Here is a 22971-nt window from a genome sequence, read left to right on the forward strand (position 1 = left end):
GCAAACTCTAAGGCCCTATATTTTTGCAACTTATAGTGTTTACCATCTGATTTGTGTTTTAGGTCTTACGGTCCCGGCTGGAGCTCTCGGTCCTCTTGCCATCACCACCTCCGCGATGGCTGGACGGATGGGAATTCCTGGCATGGGTGGAATTCCAGGGCACTCTGTCTTGCTAGTCAGCAACCTCAATCCTGATGTAAGTTTGAGAGCGTGTTTATTTTTTTTATTGATCAAATATTTTATTTACTTTGGCTGATAACACATACTCTCACCTACATCCAACGGCCGGTGAGGAATACCAATGGGGAGTAAAAATGGCTAAAACAGTGGGTGGGGTGGAACTGAGGCTGGGGAGGGAGGAGGAGGGGGAAGAGGTGTGGGATATCAAGGTTACACACTAAAGCAGGGGTGCTCCCCACCACGAAGGCAAATTCCATCAGAGTATTCTGTGCCTCGGGGTTGGATCGTGTACCATGTCCAGTCCATTGCAGTCAGTCTTCACTGTGTAAGACTGTTGTGCCCTTGCCTTCTGTTAGTCTGGGGAACTCGAAGGTAGTTGGTGCAGGTGAGTTCATGAAAGTCACGTGCCAAGATTTGAACACAAGGCCCCACATTTTATCAAATTGTGGTAGTTTGCGTTCCAGGAAGGCTTAGAGTGTTTCCAGTGCTACAGTGTCCCATAGTTTGTGTAGTCAGTCAGTGTGTATACTGGCAAGGTGTCTGTGCTCCATTTAAAGATGATGGCCTGTTTTGTCATGCTGTTCCTATTATGGTTATAAGACTGTGTGTTTAGGGTGGCAGCACCACTGAGTTGTGGAAGACTGAGACAACCCCACACTGCTTGGAACCTGTTAGCCTAACTCATTTCTAGCCGTCAGTTCCTCACCCAACTCTATCGGGAAAGAGGTGATTTGTGGCAACCTAAACCTGACATTCTGACTCTTTAGGGAAGTTGTGGAAACAGATCATACACCTTTCACTCAGTTACTTAATTACTCACACAGACCAAGGAAGGACACAACATGCAAACTGGATTTCAGTGTGTTTATTGAAGCAATTGCATCCTACTGTAAAAAGCATGGGCTGCAAGGCAGATTAAAACATAGCAAGGTAGATGAAACATAGCAAGGTAATCCTAATTGCAACAAAAGTAAAGAAGATTAACGTAGGAAAGTACCCTCTTTTTGGCATGGTTATCCCCACTTTTTGCTTGCTGTCAGTGTGTTTTGACTGAGATCCTGCGAACCAGGACCCCAGTGATTGTGCGTTCTCCCTCTAAATTTGGTTGCTTGAGAATTTCAACACCCGACAATTGGCATACTGGTGCCCCCATATAAGTTACTAGTATATGGTACTCAGGTACCCCAGGGCATTGGGGCACCAAGGGTTCCCCATGGGCTGCAGTATGTATTGTGCCACCCATGGAAGCCCATTCAAAATGTGTCTGCAGGCCTGCCATTGCAGCCTGCGTGAAAAGGTGCATGCACCCTTTCACTAACAGGTCACAGCACCAGGTCACTGTATATCACCCCTGTGGTAGGCCCGCCTAGCCCAGAGGGCAGGATGCAGGTACCTGTGTTTGAGGGCACCCCTGTATGAGCAGAGGTGCCCCTACAAATTCCAGCCCCATTACCCTCTACTTCATAAGTGTGGGGAAGACATTTTACCTGTGTCCAACTTCATAATGGTAATTCTGATCCTGGGCATGTTTGGTATCAAACAGGTTAGAATCATCCCCCAATACTGTTGCCAATATTGATTGTATGATTCCATGTACTCTGGGGGCTCCTTAGAGGACCTCCAGCATTGCTCCTACCAGTCTTCTGGGGTTTTCCAGGCAACCAGTGCTGCTGCCACCCCTCATACAGGTTTCTGCTCTCTTTCTGCTTGACCAGCTCAGGCAGAGGAAGGCAGAACAAAGGATTTCCTGTGGGAGAGGGAGGTACATCCCCCTCCCTTGGAAATAGGTGTTACATGGCATGGGAGTGGTAGCCTCCTCAAGCCATCGGTATGCTTTGAAGGGCACATTTGGTGCCTTCCTTGCATAAACCGGTTTGCACCAGTCCAGGGACACCCAGTCCCTGCTCTGGCACAAAACTGGACAATGGAAAGGGGAGTGACCACTCCCCTATCCATCACCACCCCAGGGGTGGTGCCCAGAGCTCCTCCAGGTGGGCACTTGATTCTGCCATCTTGAATACAAGGTGGGCAAAATGCCCTTGGGAGCATCTGAGCGGCCAGGTCAGCAGGGGATGTCACAACCCCCTCCTGGGCTATTTAGGGTCTCCCTCTTGGATTGGTCATCAGATTCGACATGCAATATTCCAGCACAACTCCTCTGCATCTTTTACTTCATCTTCTGGCCACTTGAACTGCAACTGGACCCACCAGGATCTGGCAATCTGCAACTACAGCAATGACTCCGCTCTGCAATGTTGTTTCTCTTGCTCCTTCCAGCAACTGAAACATTTCCCTGGCTGTCTTCAGCCTCCACAAGAAGCAAGAAGGAATCTCCCCCTGGAGTGAAGGAGTCACTCCCCTGCATCCGTAGGCACCAACTCCAACGATGACTGTCTGCGTGGAAGTTTTCTCCTCCAGAGCTGCGTGGATCCTGCATCACAGGTGGTGGTCTGGAGTGGTTCCCTTGGTCCTCTCTGCCAGCTTTCTACCTTGGGAGACGGTACGCCCTTGCCTTTCCTTGCAGGACAGTACACCTGTGCACCGCAACTTTTGCAGCTACCAACGCTTGTTTGTTCATCCTCCAAGGGATGTTCTGTGTCCGTGTAGCCCTGGCCCCCAACACTCCTTCCTGCAAAACACAGTCTCCTGCCTGCTGTTCCAGTGACAGGGGACTCCTCTTTGGTGTGCTGCGTGGCCCTCACTGCGACTCCTGTGCCAGCTGCCAGTGGGTTGCCTGTGGAGGCTGCCTCCTCTTCTTGTGGTTCTTCCCAGCTGCTTAGGGTCACCCAGGATTCCCCTCTTTGGGTCGAGTTCCCTGGACCTTGCTGGGCCTCTGTAGCCTTGCAAACCTTCTTCTCCAACTTTTGCGTTTGTCAAGGCTTGTTGGTGGTTTTCCAGCCCCACTGACCTACTGCATCCTGACCGCCGATGTGGGACATCACTTACATCACTTCTGGGACTCCTCTTCGGCTCCTGTGCTACACTGCTGACCTTTTTCATCCACCGTCGACTTGGTCCTGCATCCACAGAAGGGTGGGTAGTCGCTCCTGCCACACCTGGACACTCCAACTCGAACTGGACTTGGTCCCTATCCTTTGCAGGTCCTCTTCTGTCTAGATCCATCTTTGGGTTCTACCAGTCTTGTTTGGGTCTTGCACAATCTTTTTCGAAAGTCTTCCTGTTGGTTTTAGGGAAAACCTCGTACTTACCACTGCTCTCCTGGTCGCTGGGTTTCACTCTGGTTCTCACCTCTTGGGGTTCCTAGTTCCTCCAGCTCCTCTCTACTGAGTCCATTTCCTTTGGTGGGGGTCTGCCTTTCACATTCCACTTTTTCAGTATATGGTTTGGCCCTCTACTAGGCCCCTCACTGTTTGCTATTGCTTTTACCAATGCCTATTGCTTTCCATGGTATTTACTGATTGCTAATGTGTATGTAATAGTGTGTTTACTTACCTCCAGTTGGGGTATTGCCTATAAGAGTATTTTAGTATTTGTGTTACTATATTAAAGTACCTTAATTTTTGTAACACTGCGTGGTTCTTTCTAGTAAGTACTGTGGGTCTATAGTGGTATTGCATAAACTTTGCATGTCTCCTAGATAAGTCTTGGCTGCTCCTCCACAGCTGCCTCTAGAGAGCCCTTGCTTTCTAGACACTGCCTACACTTCACTAATAGGGGATACCTGGACCTGGTATAAGGTGATAACACCATAGGTTCTCTGCTTGTGACCCTTCTGCCTGGCCTGACCTAAGGGATCAGCCCCAAACCCACACCTTAATAGAATAGCAGGGTGTGCCTGTTGTCTGGATGGCAATCCTCTCAGGAAGCTGAAAAATCAGAGCCAGGATCAGCAAAGATGTCTGTCGTGTAGTACATGTCCCAGGGCGGTCATGCCCTCTCCTCTCAAAAAGCCTGTGTGTTGTTTATATAATAACCCATACAGAGTTCTAGGAACAGGCCTGACGTGTGATGTGTCTTCTGGATAGGAACTGGCTACTGGGTTTGCATTATCTGTTGGCATATTATGTACCATAAATGGCAGCCTTGAACAAGGTTACAGATTGCATGTTGTACAAAGGCTGATTAAATGTGCAGTGTGAATTCAGCCTTCCTGAAGAGGCAGCTGATAAAATATATAAAACAATTACTAAAAGCAGGCTTGCTGAAAAAGGAATAAACATGAATAAAATGTGTATGAGTAAAAAGGAACAGGCCGTGGACCTAAGCTAAAATAAGGGTATCCAGCCTAGGTGCTAAAGGGTCCCTACAACAGTTTGGTCATGCAGAGAGCCATCATTATTGCCTTTCCCTTGTTAGAGTGCAGTGGGTAGGTCAGTCCATTTGTTAGCCCTAGTAGAATATAACTGGGGAGACAAAGGATGTCAGTTGCCAAGATTTAATTGCTGTCTTTTAACACTTCCTCCTATTACCTTTTAAGATTGGGACAGCACCGGAGAAGATGAGTTAATATGCCTGAGTGGCCGCAGTTGCGCTAGAAATCGTTTGTACTTTTGGGTCCATTTCACCAGTCTGACCGGGGTGTAGTGCCAGTAGTGTGTTATCGTGATCATGGCTTCCTTCCCTGTAGTGCTAAAGAAGGAGTTCTGGGTGCTGTAAAGTATATTGGACCACTCTTTGGAGGTGAAAGAAAGCTCCAGCTCTGCTTCCCGATACCTCTCAGCTGGAGATCTGCTGGAGTCTGTGATTCTGTTTAGCAAGTTTTATATGTCCGCGAGTAGGCCCTTGTCATCTTTCCTGGTGAGTAGCCATTTCATGAATTTTGTAAGTTGTCTGCTGGTGTGGGGACTGGTTGTGGGCTGAGTGACCAAATATTTGACAGCTGTGTAATTTTCCCTGCGTGGAATGCTGTCGTTGGATTGAATTGGTGGAAAGTCCATAATGCCAGTGTAGTTGAAGAGGTCTCTGATCCCTTTGCAGTTGCCCGCTTGCCAGATTCGGACTCTGTTGCCTGACCTTGCAGGCGGGAACACTGGATTGCTGATAATGGGCGTAAGAGGGGCGGTATATGTGGACAATCACTTTGCAATCTTGACTCTTTCTCAGGCTTCCACAGTCACCTGTATAACTGGCAAGATATAGATCCCTGAGGGGGGGGGGGATATTTTTTTAGGAAGCCTGCAGATTTGATTTTCTAGGTATGAATCCCTTGGTCATTGAAGCTTCAGTGCTTCTCAGTCAATGGCCTATTCTGTTCTACCATGTGTCAAAGCTGGGCTGCAAGACAGTAATTGGTTAGGTGGGGGATGCCCAAGACTCTGTCTGCCACAGATAGTTAGACCTGCTTCTTAGCTATATGTGGTTTCCTGTCACCCCAATATGTCTCAATCATGTGTTGTAGATTGCCTATTAAGTGTGTGTGTGGAAGGAGGGCTGTAGAGGGAGGGCAAGCATAGTGTAGTGTGCCTTGGGAGGGAGGTTAAGTTTCACTGCAGCTATTTCTTGTTGGCATATTATGTACTGTACATGGCAGCCTTGAACAAGGTTACAGATTGCATGTTGTACAAAGGCTGATTAAATGTGCAGTGTGAATTCAGCCTTCCTGAAGAGGCAGCTGATAAAATATATAAAACAATTACTAAAAGCAGACTTGCTGAAAAAGGAATAAACATGAATAAAATGTGTATGAGTAAAAAGGAACAGGCCGTGGACCTAAGCTAAAATAAGGGTATCCAGTCTAGGTGCTAAAGGGTACCTACAACAGTTTGGTCATGCAGAGGGCCAGGTTTGTAGAGCCATTGGAGCATGTTTGTATTTGAGCCCTTGCTCACACATTTAAGTAGTGTCCGCTATGAGGGAGCCTTGTCACTGGAGAGTGATGGGCGATAGGTCCTGGTATAGCCACACTTCCACACCCTCAAACTAGTTTGTGCCCTGGTAGCACAAACTTTATGGCTTATTTCTGCCAATAGTGATGGATGAAATTTAGAATGTCTTGTAGCGTACCCAGTGCATTAGATGGACAGCTTGCTCTGTGTGTGCGATCAAGAATAACATATTTTCTGGCTAAATCTGGAAGCCCATGGTGGAAGAAGTGAGTAACATAGCTACCCAGGACTCCCAAATCTGCTTGAATTAGGACGCCCTTGATCCTAATATTCAAGTGGCAAGTTCTGTTTTCTAGGTCTTCCAGGTGGAGTTGCAGATCTGTGTTTTGCTCTCACAACACGCGCCTTGTAATTATCTGGCTTCTTTTTATCTGCATTGCTGCTGGCCTCCAGGGTAGCTGCTCCACCATGCCTTTTTTAATGTCTTTAATGTCTGTAGCAATCGCCTCTTGAAGTGATGCGATGTCCTCCCTGAGTTTGGAAAGAGCGGGTGATCGGATTGTTCGGTTCCTCCTTATCATTGCCCAGGCTAGGGTTTCTTGAGCTGCTCTCCGCAGGAGCATCATCTCATGAGAGTTTGGGATATTTTGAGGATGCTTTAGTTAACATGTCTGAGGGTGAAGTATTTCTTGGTCCTGTGTGTCACCATGGTGATGAGGAGTGTTTCCCTGCTCACCAGGTATTGAGTAGAAAGGTTGGGATCAGGGTCGGGGTCCTTAGGGAGGTTGGGAGCTCACATATGCCTAGTGGCCATAGATACACCTGAGAGGGAGATGAACACCTTCAGTTTCTGAACTGCGTGTAACCTCTTTGTGTCTCTGGGTGTGGTTTGTGGTATGCCCTTTTTCCTCTTCTGCCATTTCACCCTTTTCTGCAATCTCATGTGGATTGGGTTAAGCACTATAGTGTTTTGGCAGGTGCCAGTTGTTGCCCCATACTCTCTGAGCCTCGGGTCTCTGACCTCCCATTTAGGCCGCTGTCTAGTTCCTGCCCCAGGTCTCCTTGCTGGGAGTCACCCGGTGGCCCTACTCTGGGCCCTTTGTAGTCCATGGCAAGGTGTTGTCAGAGAAGTAGGTGTAGCCAGTGGTGACGCCACTCCCCTATGCCGCCTCTTGGTGTTGCAGGACTTCCAGGCTCGGGCCCGAGTCATCATTGTCTGGACCAGTTCGGGCGCTTGGAGCTCCTGTGCAGCCAGCACTGGGGAACAGAGGAGCAGCTCGACCTTCATTGACTTTGAATCTTGATGGCTTGGGTGTCTCGCTGCTCTATCTCCACAGTGACATCTTCTTGGATACCGGCCGCAGACTGCACAGCTTGATATTTGCCACTGCTCCCAGGGCTCTGGTCAGTCTGTGTGGTCTCCTTGTCCCCTGAGGATGTTCCCTGGACCGCCACCAAAGAGAAGCACACAACAGCGAGACCGATGCCGTTGGCTTCTTTGCCAGGGTGGCTGCACTGCGTGGAGGTGCTGCTACTCGTCCACCATCTAAGGCACACCCCCATGTTTATTTTTTTTTTAAATGGGTCCTACTTCATTGTGCTGAAGACTGAGCTGATAATTTAACAATAAATACAGCAAATTCATATATGAACACAATTTGTCAGAGACTAAAAATTATTGAAGACAAAAAAAAAGAATTGCCTAAGTGAATAAGTGAAGGCAGTTCATTGCATATATAGCGTTACATGGACAAATAATGTGGAACTCTAATCCCTGCATCAATATTTCTGGACTATATGGGAAGTCTTTACATAAGGGGCAGATATATATTTTTCCTGGCCTAGTTCCTTAACAGCCATTCCTAATAAGTTCATATTTAAATATGAGGACCATTTTTATGTAGCTAATGTTTCGACACACAAATGAGCACCTCATCGGGACACATAAACGATTTGGAAAAAAAACAGCAGGAGACCCATTGGAGTCCAAGTATTTTAACCAGTAGTGGCCATTATACTTAAGTTGGAACTTACTTGGAACAAGATAACAATATACTGGCCCTCAACATGAAATTGTGGCTCAGTGGAAAAAACACAAAAAAAGCCATGGTCATCAAGATGAGACTAAAATTAAAAATTTTGGGTATGCTTACTACATGCAGGTAAGACCAGGAATGTAAATGAATTCTGGACCATCATAAACGAGCATAAAAAGCACAAATGGGTTGTCTTTTTAACAGGTGCCCAAAGCAAGCATGTCTAAGAAGAAAGTGTCCCCTGTCAAGTGGAATGAAAAAAACATTGGGAAAGTCCCAGAATCGCAATGTGTGGATACCACAGATTGCACAAGAACATAAATGATTGAGAGCATTAAAAAGGGTTGTGCAATGATGTCCTGGGGCCCAACGGCAGAAGCAATTATTTGAATCTAGCCCCGAATTCTGGGTGGATGTTTTTAACCCCCATCTTTAATCACTGCATTGCCACACAACAGATCCTTGAATGATTGGTGTGGAGTAATAGTCCACCCGATCTGTCAAGGGGGGAGGAACCTCTAACCCACCTAACTACCTTCCAATTTCCCTTCTTAACAACAAGGTAAAATATGTTGCTGGCCCGTTACTAAAAGTGACTTGGGCGAATGAGCATCAGTTAGTTTCACCACACAAAACAGGCTTTAGGGAAGAGATTGGAACCTCAGCAAAACTTCTCTCACTGGCAGCCCTTACTGACATTGCATCCATAAGCAAATCCATGTTTGTAGATTTTAAAGCTGTTTTTGATTTCGTCCCAAGAACATCTTATGGCGGAAATTAGCAGTGAAGGGCATTCCACGTGCTTTGTTGAAAAGCGTTATAACATTATAGTCCAACACCTGTCTCGGAGTTAAAATCGGGGACGGTTGAGCATTTAACTTTCAAAACAAACACTAGGACAGGATTAAAACGAGGCCGCAGACTAACCCAAATTATTTTTAATATCTTTCGAGCGGATCTGGAGGATGTAAATGCACATGCAATTAGGTCTCAATCAGGTACCTCCTCTATTCGGATGATGCTCTCCTGATATCTAGTACCAGTAAATGGCTAACACACCTGCTAAATAAATTACATGATCATGTGGGATTCAATGGGCTAAATGTTAACCTGAATTAGACCAAAATCATGATCATGGGAAAAGTTAGACCAGCAAACAATTTTGAATCTCTGTATTTCTAAATTGATCAAGCAGAAAGTGCTGCAGTAAAAGTTAGGGGATTTACTCACACTAAAGTGTATTCAGAAAGGGGTAAGTAAATCAACCACTATAAATTGCAGGCTGTGCAGTACGCACAAGGAATGCATCAAACACATAGTTTGCATCTGCCCAGCTTTAAGTGAGAGGTGTACCTTGCTAAAACCTCGGTTCAACTGGTCGTCCTTATGGGCCGGCAGTAACGACACGCCTTCAAGTGACGTATGTTTCTCCCATCGTGCATTTCGTGAAATTTATGGGCATTGCAGAAAAACAGCTGAGGGCGGCAACTGCTGAAAATAATTGCCTAACACTCGGGAGGGCCTTTATTGGGCCCGCCGGGCAATACCAACCTCTTAATTTATCGGGCCACGCACATTAAGAACAGTACTGTTGCACTTTAATTATGTGAGCTGCCCGCGGTTAAAAGTTGGTGTGCACCTTATTTTCACTCGCTTTCCAGTTTGAGCACTTTCAGTCACTGTATGCGTGTTGTACTGCGCCTTGCTTGGAGTACTTTTACTGGTGTAGTTGTTTTAACGAAAACTTCCTACCGCTTCTGATTTTTTTGCCATGTTTTACCTCTCATGTATGGTTTTAATTAAGACATAAATAAATACGCCTAAAACTGGACCTGTTTGGAACAAGAGCTTGGAATCAATGTTCCCTCTTCATTAGGCTGTAGTAATATTACACAATAAGCATCTTGGGATTCAGAATTAGTGTGTTGAATTGAACTTCTTTCTTATATTTCATTGTGCTACTAATGATGGGGGCCATTGAGCGTTGTACCAAAGTACGGCAGTATCACAGGTGTTGGGACCTGAATTCAAGTGACTCGGGTCGGCTGGCACTGGAAAGGCTCCTCTCCGAAGGGGTTTGAGGGACAGCCCGGCATCTGCTGAAATGAGGCCACATTGATAGAAAATTACTGGAATGATGCTGAGCTCTGGGAATGATTGTTTTGTTTGGAATGATAGTGAGAGAACTCTTGGCAGTTGCCCTGAGATAGTGAGAGTTGCTTCGAGGCTCCTTTCACATGGCTGCATGTGCCAGGGGTCACTGCACCTACTATTCCTCTGCTTGTGAGCAGTGCCAGGGGTTTGGAACTAGCGCCGTGTTTGTTGGTGCACAATAGTAATGTTAATAGTAGCGGTGCCTAAGGTGGTGCTCGAGGCCAGTTTGCACTGCTGGCCGGGACGATAGGTGGTACAAACTGCAGCTTCATCCTTAGCGATACCTTGGCCATTGGCACTTTTTTTTTTTTTTTTTTTTAAAGACCAGGGTGGAAAGGGATTTGATGAGAAGGCTGGCAGTGATAGCGAGTTAAGTTTCATGTTTTTAAGCAAGGCAGATAGATAGTGGTGTTGACCCAGGTAACCTTCATGTCCTTGTAGTGGGATTGATTAATTCAGGTGTTTTTACTGCTCTCAGTCCTGGCATTTATCTTAGCTGTATATTTCAATAAAACCTCTCACCTTTATTTTAGCCAGCTTCTGATTCGCCACTGTCAACTCACTACCCACATTAATGTCACATTCATCTACTTTAAAAACACTGCACACGTATAAAAGTTTGAAATGCTCTGAAATGCAGGTCTTTTCGAAAGTGCATTGTTTTCATAAGCATGTTACTGCTTGTTCTTAATGTATCTCCTTTTTTTTGACAGGCCATTACACCTCACGCACTGTTCATCCTGTTTGGTAAGGTTTTTTTTTTCAATATTACAATATATTTTATATGATTGTTTTTGCCGTTCTACTTAGTAGAGAACTAGGCAATATCTTTGTACAAGAGATACTGTCCTGTGCTCCAGGATACGGCCTGTGGAACATTTAAGACTAGTAGATAGTTCTTTTTTATGAGGAACACTGTTTACTTCCAATCCTGGACTTGCCTTTTTGTTTCTACATAAATATGTTCAGTTTATTTGCTTCTTTTCATGATGAAAGCAGTTTCCCTGTGTTCAATGAGCTAACTTTCGAAGTGGGGCTTTTTCATGAGTAGTGATATTTCCTACGGATTGTTATCCATGCTGTCCTCTAAGCTCCCTCTTCGATCCCTCAGTTCTGTGTCCTGAAACATTTTTGAGGGTTAAAGTTGAAAAAAGATTGATTAATTATTGATAGGAATTTAGCAAAAAGGAGTAGTCCAGATGCTTAAATGTGATAGTTTTGGTCGCTGCAAAATTTAACCCAATGTTAACAAACCACTTATATTGATATTGGTGGTTAATAAGAATATTAAAATGGAGTAAACGCATGTTTTAGAGTGTGTGGTTTAGATGCTGGTTGAGAAATCATGAGTGCCGCATTTCTGCAGCTTGGAAGTGGGAATTTTACCAGTGTTAGCCATTTGCCACAGATGCTGTGGGGTTAAGTGACAGTGACGCTGTACCCAGGGCGAGTATAGACCATTGCAGAGCAGATGGGTGCCTCTTTTTGTTATCTATTGTTACAGGAGCTTCTTCCCTTGTGTCTAATCCTTGTTGTTGGCAATTCTTAGGTTCCATATTCCTGCCTCTTGTGCGTTCCAGTTCCTTTCATATTATACATCACATTGGGCCTGACTAGTTGCTGTATTGCCCCTCCTAATCACAAAAGACTTACCTAGATATGAAGTTACTTTGCGAGGTTTATTTGGTCCTGAAGTGGATGGTGCTTTTTTGTGGATCAGCCCAACATATGGCCCACCATATGGACCGTTTTGGACGTATGCCATGTTAGCCTCTTCTTAATACAAAATTGGGTGATATTGGAATATATAGAAACTCGATCTCTTTATCCACATATTGATACCAGCAGGACGTGTGTACAGACCTGGCACTTTTCTTTGTTTGGGATCATATTGTCATGAGCCCCTCTTCAAAAGATGCTAGACGTGGATGGGTTATGCCTGACACCCTTTGAAGTGGTCTGTGGTCTTCCAGCTTCTGATCCTGTTCTTTTAGATATCAAACAAGTCAGAGAAATGGAAATGTCAGTGAGTTTCAGGAATGTGAACTTGAGGTATGGCTTGTCATCTCTGCTGTGAGACATTTGCCTGGAGGATCACTGGTCTTTGGTTTCTATAGTTCCCAATAGGACGTCCCATTTTTTGGATTCCTGGTCTTTTTTTGTTTTGAGTATGCAATGCTTTCTCCCGAGACCCTGAATGTCTGACCAAACCTTCTCATTAGCTTTTCACACAGCAAGCAGATGCTTGGTCTTAAGGGCCTTGTTCTGGTTAGGATTCCATTTATGGACTGTTTTTACAAAATGAAAAAGAACCCCTGCACAGATATTCAAGGCACCACAGAAATTTTCTGATGATCTCTTCAGAGTACCACTTGGTTAGCAGGATCCATTGCACCATCCTATAAGAGTCCCTCAAGCTGGGGATATGAGTATAAAGCTGGAGTAAAACGCCCCCACCCCGCCCCAGAATGATTGATTCCCATTTATCTTCTGCCTGCTCAACACACTGCCTAAAACTGACGTGCTCTCATGTTACATTGTGAGTGGACATGAAACCTAATATGCAGCTAATGCATGTGTACACCATCATAACCTCCACAGCGGACTGATGTTCAGGGTCTTTCAGTACATAACTGCTAAAGCTTTGCCTTGAACCTGTTCTAAAAGTAGTTTTTGGATTAAGTCCAGAGTTAATTCTACCAAAACGTACCCACAAGCCTCTGGCTAAGAAGGCTTCAACAAGTTAAATAGATGCCACAGTATTTTACTTAAGAGTTTCTGTTCTACTGTTGGACACCTTAAGTCTTGGCAACCCCTCTCTTGAGAAGCAGATGATCCTGTAATGGTTCAAGCTGCAAGTTAAACAGGACTACTAGCAGTTTCAAGTCACCCCCATTTGTTTAAACTCCTATGTCACTATTAGGCTCTCTTGTAAATATAGTCCAAGTAATTCCTGATTTGACATCGGTGTTCTATTTGAAAGGAATTATAAAATATCTTTCTGTCTTTAAAGGGGGAGAAGTATAGATGCTACCCAAGCATTCCTGGCAAGGGAGGTGGCAAGAGTGACTTTCCAAATAGCACTATTCAATTAATTACGGTAATGTCTAAGCTAAAAAGGCAGCAAAATGTGGAAAGTGAAAGAAAATGATAGCCAATGTCCTACAGTGATACTCAGTCACTGACATCATCCCGGCACTCTGAAGCACCACAGATGATCTTAGTGGAGGCATCCCTAACAACTACATCTCAACTGTCCCTAGAGGTTAGAAGAACGAAAAGACCTCTGGGTGACACATCTGAGGCAAAGTAAAGCACATTAGTGAGCTACTAGTCAATTTGCCTGGTTCCAAGGTGGGCCTGCTATGGGCTCAAATTCTGAACCACACAGGATAGCCGAGTTTAACCCATGCTATATAAGGAGATCTATAACAACTAGAGTAATGGGAAAACCTCCACGGTTCCTTACTTTAACCTGAAGTTGAGTCGAACTTGCAGTGCCTGTGGAAAGCAAAGGAATGTAGAAGGTGGAACAAAGAATATGGGGCAGGAGCACCAGGTCTGTTGAGGATGATCACATGTATTGTCCCATCAAGATGGACTTTTGCACTGTCAGTTTTTTTATGTCCTGTAACCTTGCATCAAGGCCAATTTGAGGAGTCTACCCTTTAGTCATCAAATAACTGAATAACAGGGGAGTTAAGTGGCTGAAAACTGAAGCCAGAGGCAAGACATCAACAGGAATGGTACAGTCTGCATGTGATTAAAACAAAACTGCCATTGGGTAAACCAGAGGAGCAGGAGCAACCTACTGTGACATTACAAGAAAGACAAGTGTAGAACTGCAGAGGGAAGCCAGACTCTGACTAACTGACCAGTTCATGGCCATTTGTGAGCTAGTCTAGTTTTTATGGTGATGGCCACAGACAAAAGCAACTACCTCTGTGGGACAGCCACCTCCTTAGGTGTTAGAGATAATGCATCCAGTTTGGAGATCAACACTGGCTACCAAGACGTTTTAGCAAAGACCTGCTTTTAAAAACTGTCAGAAGCCACCCTACTAGTCCCTTACAGTACCCAAATGTGCATCCTCCCCTTTCTGGGCCTGGACTAACTACTTTGCAAAACCCACTTGAATCTATTCAAGGAAGAAGGATAGAAAATCCCATTGATCTAGTAAATGTGTGCAGAAGTTCTTTGGTACATGAGTCTGATCAAATACTGAGGCTGAGCTTTGGTGGAGTAAGAATAGCATGATTTGCCAAAAAGTATCCCAATGGCATTTCCAGTGAACTGCCCACCAAAGTGCAACTGAACAGGGAAATCGTGAGCAGGAGGCGATCAGTCAGTGGTGAATGGACGTGAGTGTACATATAGGAAATTTTATGCACGGTAATCTTTGAAGAGCAAGGTGGAACTGTGAATTCTCCAGCCCCTAAAAGAGATAATAGGCTAATGGAAGACTGTTGTATTACATCAGAAACTATTAAGGCCAGTTCCTGAGGCATTGCCCGCATCAGAAACTCAAAGGGTCAGAGTGAATTTCTTAGGACACCTCAGAAGAGCTCTGAGATCTAGAGCCCCATGTGGGTGGCTACAGTGAGGGGCAGGGTAAATTAATGGAATCAATAAAACGTGTAATTTAAGCAAAAGACCTCATTCAAAAGGGTATAAAAAAACTAAAGCTGTGATGAAAGACAGATTAGGTGCTTGATAGATACTCCCCTTGAAACAGAAGCAGTGGTGAGAGCCTCAGAGGGCACCTGGGGAAAACAATCCTCCCTATCAGGGGAGTCGCAAAGCTCTGCTTTAGCAGCTACAGAAGGGTGGGGTTTTTGATGGGTTTTTGTCTGCAATCCGGCAGACAAAGGCTCATAATTAACGCAGAGGGTGGGAGGGTGAGTTAGTTGATGGATGCATGTGAGTTAAATGGTGGGTGAATAAAGGGATGGATAGATAGGTGCATGGATGAATGAGGGTATGGATGCTTGGATGGAAGAGACAAGCAACCTCCACTGGAGTGGATGGCGATGACTTGCTTTGCTTGCTTGGTGCCATAGGAGCGTTGGTTCAAACTGGAGGGTCTTTTAATCTTCTGGCTACTCCCTTGCTCCCTATCCTCCGTTTTAGGGGGGTTGTTAAATAAACCCACTTAAGTGTGCTAGGGAATCCAGTTTAAGATCCCTAGGTAGGAATGAAATGTGTGCTGGAAGAAAATATCTGAAATTGTGGATTCTGCTGGAGTAGCAGGATGCCTTTCAGCTGATAGTGCGCTTCACAAAAACACATAACATAACATAGACATTTGAAGGGGAGGGCAACCAAAAAAATTGGAAATGCCAAAAGATGCATTAAAGTAGGAAGGGTACCCTACAGGAAAACCACCAGCACCATTATAGATCGTTAAGAATGTTGACTACAACAAAAAGTAATACACAATTGGAGAACACCATGCTAGTGAGAAAACCTTAGGCTCTGCAATAAATTCATAACAAAAAGGCGTCAGAAGGTGATTCAGGAGACTTGCTGCATGTTAAAGCTACAAGAAACCTTTGAACGTGCAAGGCTTCATCAATGAGATGACACATTGTGTGTAAATAGAGTAGAAATAAAGTATTTCTCATAATGATGCAAGAAGTAGACAGTAGTACTTTAGAAAATACTAATCATTGATAGATTTCATAATGATGTGTTCACAAAAGAGTTTCCTATACCGAGACGTTGAAGGTCTTTTTTCCGGAGCATTGCAGAAGCTAAAACATGTCAACAGTATTCTGATAACTGAGGTCCCATCCTACCAACATAGATCAGGTAGGACTATGAAGAGAAAATAACAGTCTTGCCCATGTGTATAAGTCACAAGCATGGCAAAACAGGAGAACGGGGTGGGAGTTGGTCCTGTGTCCATTCTAAGTTGTGGCCCTGGAACAGAAAATTAGGAAAACACTTGTATATAGAAAATATTGATGTCTGCCTAAGTTGATGTTTTAAAGTTTATATTAAGTCACATAATGATGTGATCGAAATTGGTTTACAAATCATTGTAGCCCGAATAAAAGAATATACAATAAATATAAGAAATGCTATCTTATTAAGGACATTTTTAGAGTTTTATGACAGTCTAAGTGTCAGTCTGTTTGGCTGGGATTCTAGAAGAGATGCCTCTTACGGTTCATTTTTAATTTTTTCATGTCCGTTTCCTATCTGATTGGGTCTGACAATGTTTTCCAGGACCAAGGTCAGTAGTACCCATCCTCCAACTACCCACCGTGATCAGTCTGCATTTAGTTTATAAACTGACCATCACTGGATGCTACACCCAGATGGGAATCCATTTGAAGCGTTTAAATCAAATGCATGCACGTTTCTTTTTCATCCTGGTCTCCGTTGGCAACCAGTGGAATGCTGTGTGAAACTTTAACAATTTTTTGGGACTATTTTTAGCTTGATACTGTAAGTTAAATCTATCCTATTTATTTACAGTTTTAGTTAGAAACGGTGTAAAAATGACTATTATAGTAACATTCAAGAGAAGTCGGCAGTATTTAAGCTGTGTTGTAAGTATGAGCCTGGTTATATACTGTACATGCAATGCAGGTGACGAGCAACAATTTAAAAAAACCCTGAAGCGAGGCGGCACATTGTAAGCACTACAGTCTGGAAGCTGGCTGAAAGTGGTGCACATGCATGGCCCTACACAATGTTAGAGAATATCTGGAAACAATTGTAGGCACCCAAACAGAGTTTTAGAGCCATCCTGGTCCCACCCGGTCCCACCCGGTCCTGGAGTAGTCAAACAACCTTAGGAATGAATAGTTCATACTACTTGCACCTGAACTCTGATCCCTTGGAGACTGAGAACTGGGCATTTGCACATGGACAAAAGGGTCCACCCTAGCAAAGCTCAATGTAAACCTCAACAGGTGAACATAGCAAAGCCTGGAGCAGGTCTCTCGTGCTTTGAGGAATCTTTGAGTAATCTGCTTCAGAACCTCTCGAGGCACAGCCTACATGCTGCTAAAAGTACCCAGGACGAGTACCTGTGTAATGTAAAGGCTTCCGGAATTAAATGCTGGCACTTACTTCCAAGTGTGCCTTGTGTGAAATTCCATACATGGTCCTGAAGAGCACCGAGTTGAAGACCTGTTGTCTCTCAGGGTGAAGACTGGTGCACAGCCCAATAGCAATTTGTGGCAAACCGGAACATTGCCATGTGGTGTGGATTCCCATTGCACAGCCCTGACGAGGTCTTTGGCACAAGACCACAATCAACACCAAAAGATGCCCCCGGTAAAATAAGTCTGTCATTTGCAGAACACCTTGGATGAAAAGAAATTGGAAGCACTCCCTCTGTCCAGAGTCATATCCTAACCACCGTTAGGCTCAGACCTGTAAGTGGCTTAGAAGTGCCCTTGTAGTACCGTGTTGAAAATCCAAAATGTGGCAGAAGGTTCAAGGATCTTGGTTTGGCTGTGCAATGCACTAGTGGTACAAATCTGGTTCATGGTCGTGAAAGGTGACTCAAGTGAAGCCTTGTTTTGAGTCTCAGAGGCCGCCTCAGGTAAAGATCTGACATCTAGCCAGAAATACTGCAGTATATCTGCAGCAAAAAAGGGAAACACAATTCTGCAAAGCACACAACAAGAGTGTAAAAGCAACACTAACATCCATCCCACATGTGAACAGAAGCCTAGAAGATAGCCTGCATAGTAGTAGGAGGGTTTGAGCATTGGTAGTACAGAGTATGAGGCCGAATCCCTTTTTAGCCTAATGTTGTATTGAGCAGAATTGATCTCTATACCGCAGCTGGCCAAATTTGGGAAACCTATGAGGATGTTTGAAAAGATGTACCAGTATGGGCTTCCTATTTTGTATCGAAATTATTAGACATTTAAAGATCCATTGTTTTCATTGTCGTTATTGAGCTCTTAATGCAAGTCCTTTGTCAGTCTCTAATCCTGCCTCAACATCTTTCCTTGGCAGTGGAAATAGTTTTGGTGTTATGCGCATATACATGCTACTTGCATTGTGCAGGACATATTTTCAGATTTTTTTAATCATGTCCGAATATCTGATTTTCTTTTTTTTTTTTTTTTTTTACATATCCATTCCCAGTGACATTCGTTGAACTTTTTTTCAAAACAAGTCATGTTTTCAGCATGCATTTTCAGAACTCACACTGTTAGCGCCATATCAGTGCACTGATTAAATAACAATAAGTGTTTGTTTTTTGTTTGTCCACAGGTGTATATGGTGATGTGCACCGTGTGAAGATCCTATTTAACAAAAAGGAGAATGCATTAGTGCAGATGGCAGATGCTACCCAAGCACAGCTAGGTTAGTGTGTCTTCCATGTACTAGAAGACGTGTTTTCCCCTTTGCATACTATCAGTAACAGAATGGTTTGTGATGGGGGAGGAGCATTTAAGTTCAATGCATCAATATGTACTCTAGGTCCTGCAGTGACTCACCCTCCCCCGTTGTGTTGAACCCCCACTCAAAAATGCTTTTCCATTGTAAATGAAGTTGGTAATTAGTCACCTTTATTTTCCTTATTACAGGACTTATCTGGCATCAGAAGCCATCTGTAATAAGAATATACAATAATTGACTTGTAATAAGTTATTACAATTGCGGAATGGTGTCATCCCACCAGCAGGTTTGAGTGGTCTGCTTCATCCCCTTTTGACTTCATCCATAGAAGGAGGGATTTCAGTATCATCTTCCAGCAGCAGCTGTACATCTCATCCCAAGCAGAGCCATTTCTTTTAAGCATATGCAATCTGTCCCTCTTTCTGCTCCTTTGCCTTCAATGTTGGTAGGCGGCACTTGTGAAGATGTGATGGCCTCCCCTCATTTTGCTCTGCTAATTGATGTATTGTCACTTCCACAGTTGGTGAAAGGCCACTCTATCTTTTTTCAGTCCCATGGCATTTGCTGTATGCCAGGTCCCACCTGCACCTTGGAACTTAGCTGAGACATTGAAGCCTGTGGCACACCTTCAATAAGAAGGAAAATGAGGATTTCAAAGATTTGTAGCATTATGTTTTTCTTTTGAAAAAGAACTCCAGGTGCCATGAACCAAAAAATAAAATAGATCTGGATGTGTTACTTAAATACAAAGGCCTAGTAGTGAGCTCTCTGAGGGGTAGGTTTGGGGGCACCCCACTTACTGTAAGGAGTAACATGCTCTCTAGGTGTACATTAAAAAAAGATATTGCAACCTCCAATCGGCTTGCGGTAGGTATCTACTCTGTAACTTAAGATATCCTTGTAATGTGCAGTTGGGAGCTACATTATCCAACATATGTAGCTGGAACATTTACACTCTTCTTACCCTTCATTAATAAAGTAAAATATTAGCATTTTATTTTGTGAACAATATGTCAAAATCTGCTGGTAGCTTTAATCACTGCTGAGTTGCAGGATCTGTTTGTCTGAGATACTTGAATGACTTTCTCCTAGGAGTCAGCACATTATCCAGTATGGTGCCAGCTTTCTTAATGCTTGCCTGTGTGTGTGTCCCATTTGGAAAGAACTGCTTTAGTACCTAAAATTTATACCTAGAATATTATTGATTGGTTGATCTGACTAAATTACTTGTCAAAGTATGTGTTCACTGTATCAAGATTTATTTTTAGTGACTATCAACACATAAAAGTAGTAGTCATGAACTGCAGTCATGCTGTACACTGCAAAGATGCCCGCCCTTGTCCCTGTTGGAATACTATGTTTTTGTCCTTAATTGTAAAATGGGAGTCCCATGGAATCTTAGGAAAGCAGTATGCAAGAATCGCCATAGGCTATAGTGGCCAAAGCCATCGATTTAAATAGGTTTTCTAGGTCTTTTTAAAAAAAACAAAAACAAAAAAAAAACTTGACTTACGACCACTCAGGTGCCAGTGCCTTCTATAATACTCCCAAGAGAGGCACTCTTCCCCCAAATTTTCTACCACACGTTGAGTGAGGGGAGGCTCCCTGAGCTCTGCTCAGTTTTTTTCCTGTAAAAGCTAGTCTTCTACCAGTAAAATTTTGGATTCTTCTAAAAAAGGCCTTTTTCATTCCTGCAAAACCTGTGGGAAGAAAAGGCTGCATGTGGAAGATCCTCCTGGAGACTGTCTGTACTGCCCTGATCCTCAAAATCAAGCGAAGGAGTGTTGGATCTGTCGCACCTTCTCCTCTAACACATTGAGGGACAGAAAAGGTAGAATACTCTGATGGCTACAGAAGTCCAAATCTGCAAGATCCAGCTCTTCAGGTGTGGACAGTGACATGGCCTCTAAACCCCAGAAAAGGCCAAGATCCTCCGACTGGGTGTTCTGAGGAGTGCAGAAAGACTCTTAAAACTCACTATAAAGACCCTTCAAAGAAGGAAGCCCATCTAGTCTCTGCAGTGTCAGCCTCCTCACAGCTGTCCACTCCATCTCTAAAGAAGGAGGCTCATCATAGCTCTCCTCCCTCTGAACCATCGGTGACCAGAAAACCATTACTAAAACTTTTCTCCACGACACCACTGTCGACTACTGCTACTACATGCACTGTTACTGCCATCTCATCAACCAGAGCATTCTTGTTGTCAGTGACATTGTCGACGACAGCTATTCAGACACCCATCTCCTCAATTAAGGTATGCACCTGTAGATTTCCAGAGACTTCACCACCATTCAGGATGAAACTTCAGTCAACGAAGCATTCACAAAGAGACCAGTCAACGAGGTATTCTCCATAATCTACAATTCAACCGTCAATGACTTCATCGTCGATTACTCCAACGTGGATGAGACCATTGTTGTCAAAGCTATCGTCGACGACACCATCGTCGACACTAATTGTGTGACGACAACACCGTCCATGAGAGGAGCCTCTATGCCACAGTACACTATGGCCACCTGTGCCTCAGCAACAACTGACCCTCAACCTACCATTCTGATCACTAAGGTCATGAAAACTACGGTACATGCTGACGAAACTTCACCATGCAAAATTTCAGCACTGCTGCCCAGCCACCTCTTGGACTGGGAAGAATCTGATGGTGAAGGACCCTTCAAAAACGCCCCCCAGTCCATCAGCACTGCACATCAAATATCAAGATGACGAGAACGAGTATGACCACCAGGACTATGAATACATAATATGCCCCTCATGAGAAACATTATGAACATTACGAATATACCCAACCAGGACGTAATACTGTGCAGATGCATATGTCCCTTATTCAAGTCCTACTTCGAGACTACAGGTGAAGGTTTCCAGACTCTACCCCGGACCAGCCACAGCAGCCTCCATCACCCGGCCCACTACTCCAGCCACTCTGAGGAACATACCTCCACTTCGAGGAACGCCGAGGCTGACGCCAGCCTCCATGATAGCTGCGCCTCCCAGAGAGGATGACACTTCTTCTGATGACAAGAGGAAGAGATAATTGTCCCCCAACAGGATCATGGTGAATGGGATGCCTATTTAGCCCCTTCACCTTCTCCTCCACCTCCTCACCCATCGGACTCTCCCCCTGAGGAGGGGATGGGAGGTTCCACAATTTGATGGATAAGGCTGCAACATGGTTTTACCTGCCATCTTCTGACTCTGAAACGGATTGTTTTCTCGATGATTTTAAAGAGAAGGCTAGAAAGTCTGTAAGTGCTATCTCCATAGATGGATATATATGGAGCTAGGGGATTAAGATCATGAAAAATCCAGCTACAGTACCACCTCGTCTGGGTAAAAAATACAGAGCTACAGAGAATTCCCTGGCTTGCTTAATTGGCCATCCGGAACCAGATTCTGTTGTATCTCAAGCTGACAACCGGCGCCCCAAGAACCCTTCCATGGCCACTTCTGCTCCACCGGACAAGAAAGGCAGACGCTTAGAACTGTGGCAAAGATGTTCTCATGTCAGTGATCACTGTTCTTGCAGCTGGTACCCTAGCGATTCTAGGGCGCTATAACCGCCAGATGTGATGGGATGTTAGTAGCCTCATTGACCTCATGCTCGAGGATAAACGACCCAAGGCGAAGAAGATATTACCGGAGGGCGAACGTACCTGTTGGGAAATCATAGATTGTGCCTTAGACATCGCCTTCACAGGTTTTCTCCTATTAGCCGGGGGCAGTCTTTTTGCGCCATCAAGGCTAGTTGAAGGCCACCTTATTTTGACCAAAGGTCCAATCCAAAATTCTGGACATGGCCTATGATGGCGAAACATTATTTGGCAAAAAACATATGCAACGCATTATTAGCAATCAAGACGGCCAGGGTCACTGCCAGATCACTAGGCACTCTGCAGTATAAAAGATTGCCCTTGTGTTGAGCCAGAGGGAGAGGTTTCTCTTTATTCAGAGGTGGTTACAAACGCACCCACCACAATTGCAGTACAGGTCTCCCTATCAATAGCCCTTTTAGCAACCACCTGCAGCGGCCTACAGCAAATGATGTAAAGGGAAAAAAAAACCCACCCCCCACACACACCTCTAAGGGGGCCACAGTACTAGCCGCAAGCAATGATTTGAATTGGGCATAGGCTGCAATTCCTCCTTTCTCCCATGCCAACCAGATGGGCGCAAACATTTTGAATTACTTGCACCAATGGAAGGAGGTGACATCGGACAAATCGGTATTGAATATGGTATCTTACGGTCATACCCTAGAGTTTGTGCAGACCAAACCATCTTTCGAAAGGAGCACAGCCACCTCATCTTAACTTAAGAAAAGAAGCATTTCAAATCCTTTCCAAGGGCATGATAGAGCAGGTTCTCCCTCTTTAAAAAGGATTAGGTTTCTACTTCCATTTTTTTCTGGTAAGAAAGAAGTCAGGGGA

At 44.4% G+C, this 22971-nt stretch overlaps 1 protein-coding gene across 4 annotated transcripts in view; it reads left to right on the top strand.

Moving 5' to 3' along the window:
• PTBP3 (polypyrimidine tract binding protein 3) overlaps positions 1 to 22971 on the top strand; it is a 467207-nt gene that overhangs the window by 414469 nt on the left and 29767 nt on the right. For all 4 annotated transcript variants that reach the window (XM_069238700.1, XM_069238675.1, XM_069238683.1 and 1 more), the window contains 3 exons: positions 63 to 196; positions 10870 to 10903; positions 18401 to 18493. In XM_069238700.1, coding sequence (XP_069094801.1) covers positions 63 to 196; positions 10870 to 10903; positions 18401 to 18493 — 261 coding nt within the window. The remainder of the gene's footprint in view (positions 1 to 62; positions 197 to 10869; positions 10904 to 18400; positions 18494 to 22971) is intronic.

The sequence above is a fragment of the Pleurodeles waltl genome, chromosome 1_2 (assembly GCF_031143425.1).
Source record: "Pleurodeles waltl isolate 20211129_DDA chromosome 1_2, aPleWal1.hap1.20221129, whole genome shotgun sequence".
Classification (NCBI taxonomy): domain Eukaryota; kingdom Metazoa; phylum Chordata; class Amphibia; order Caudata; family Salamandridae; genus Pleurodeles; species Pleurodeles waltl.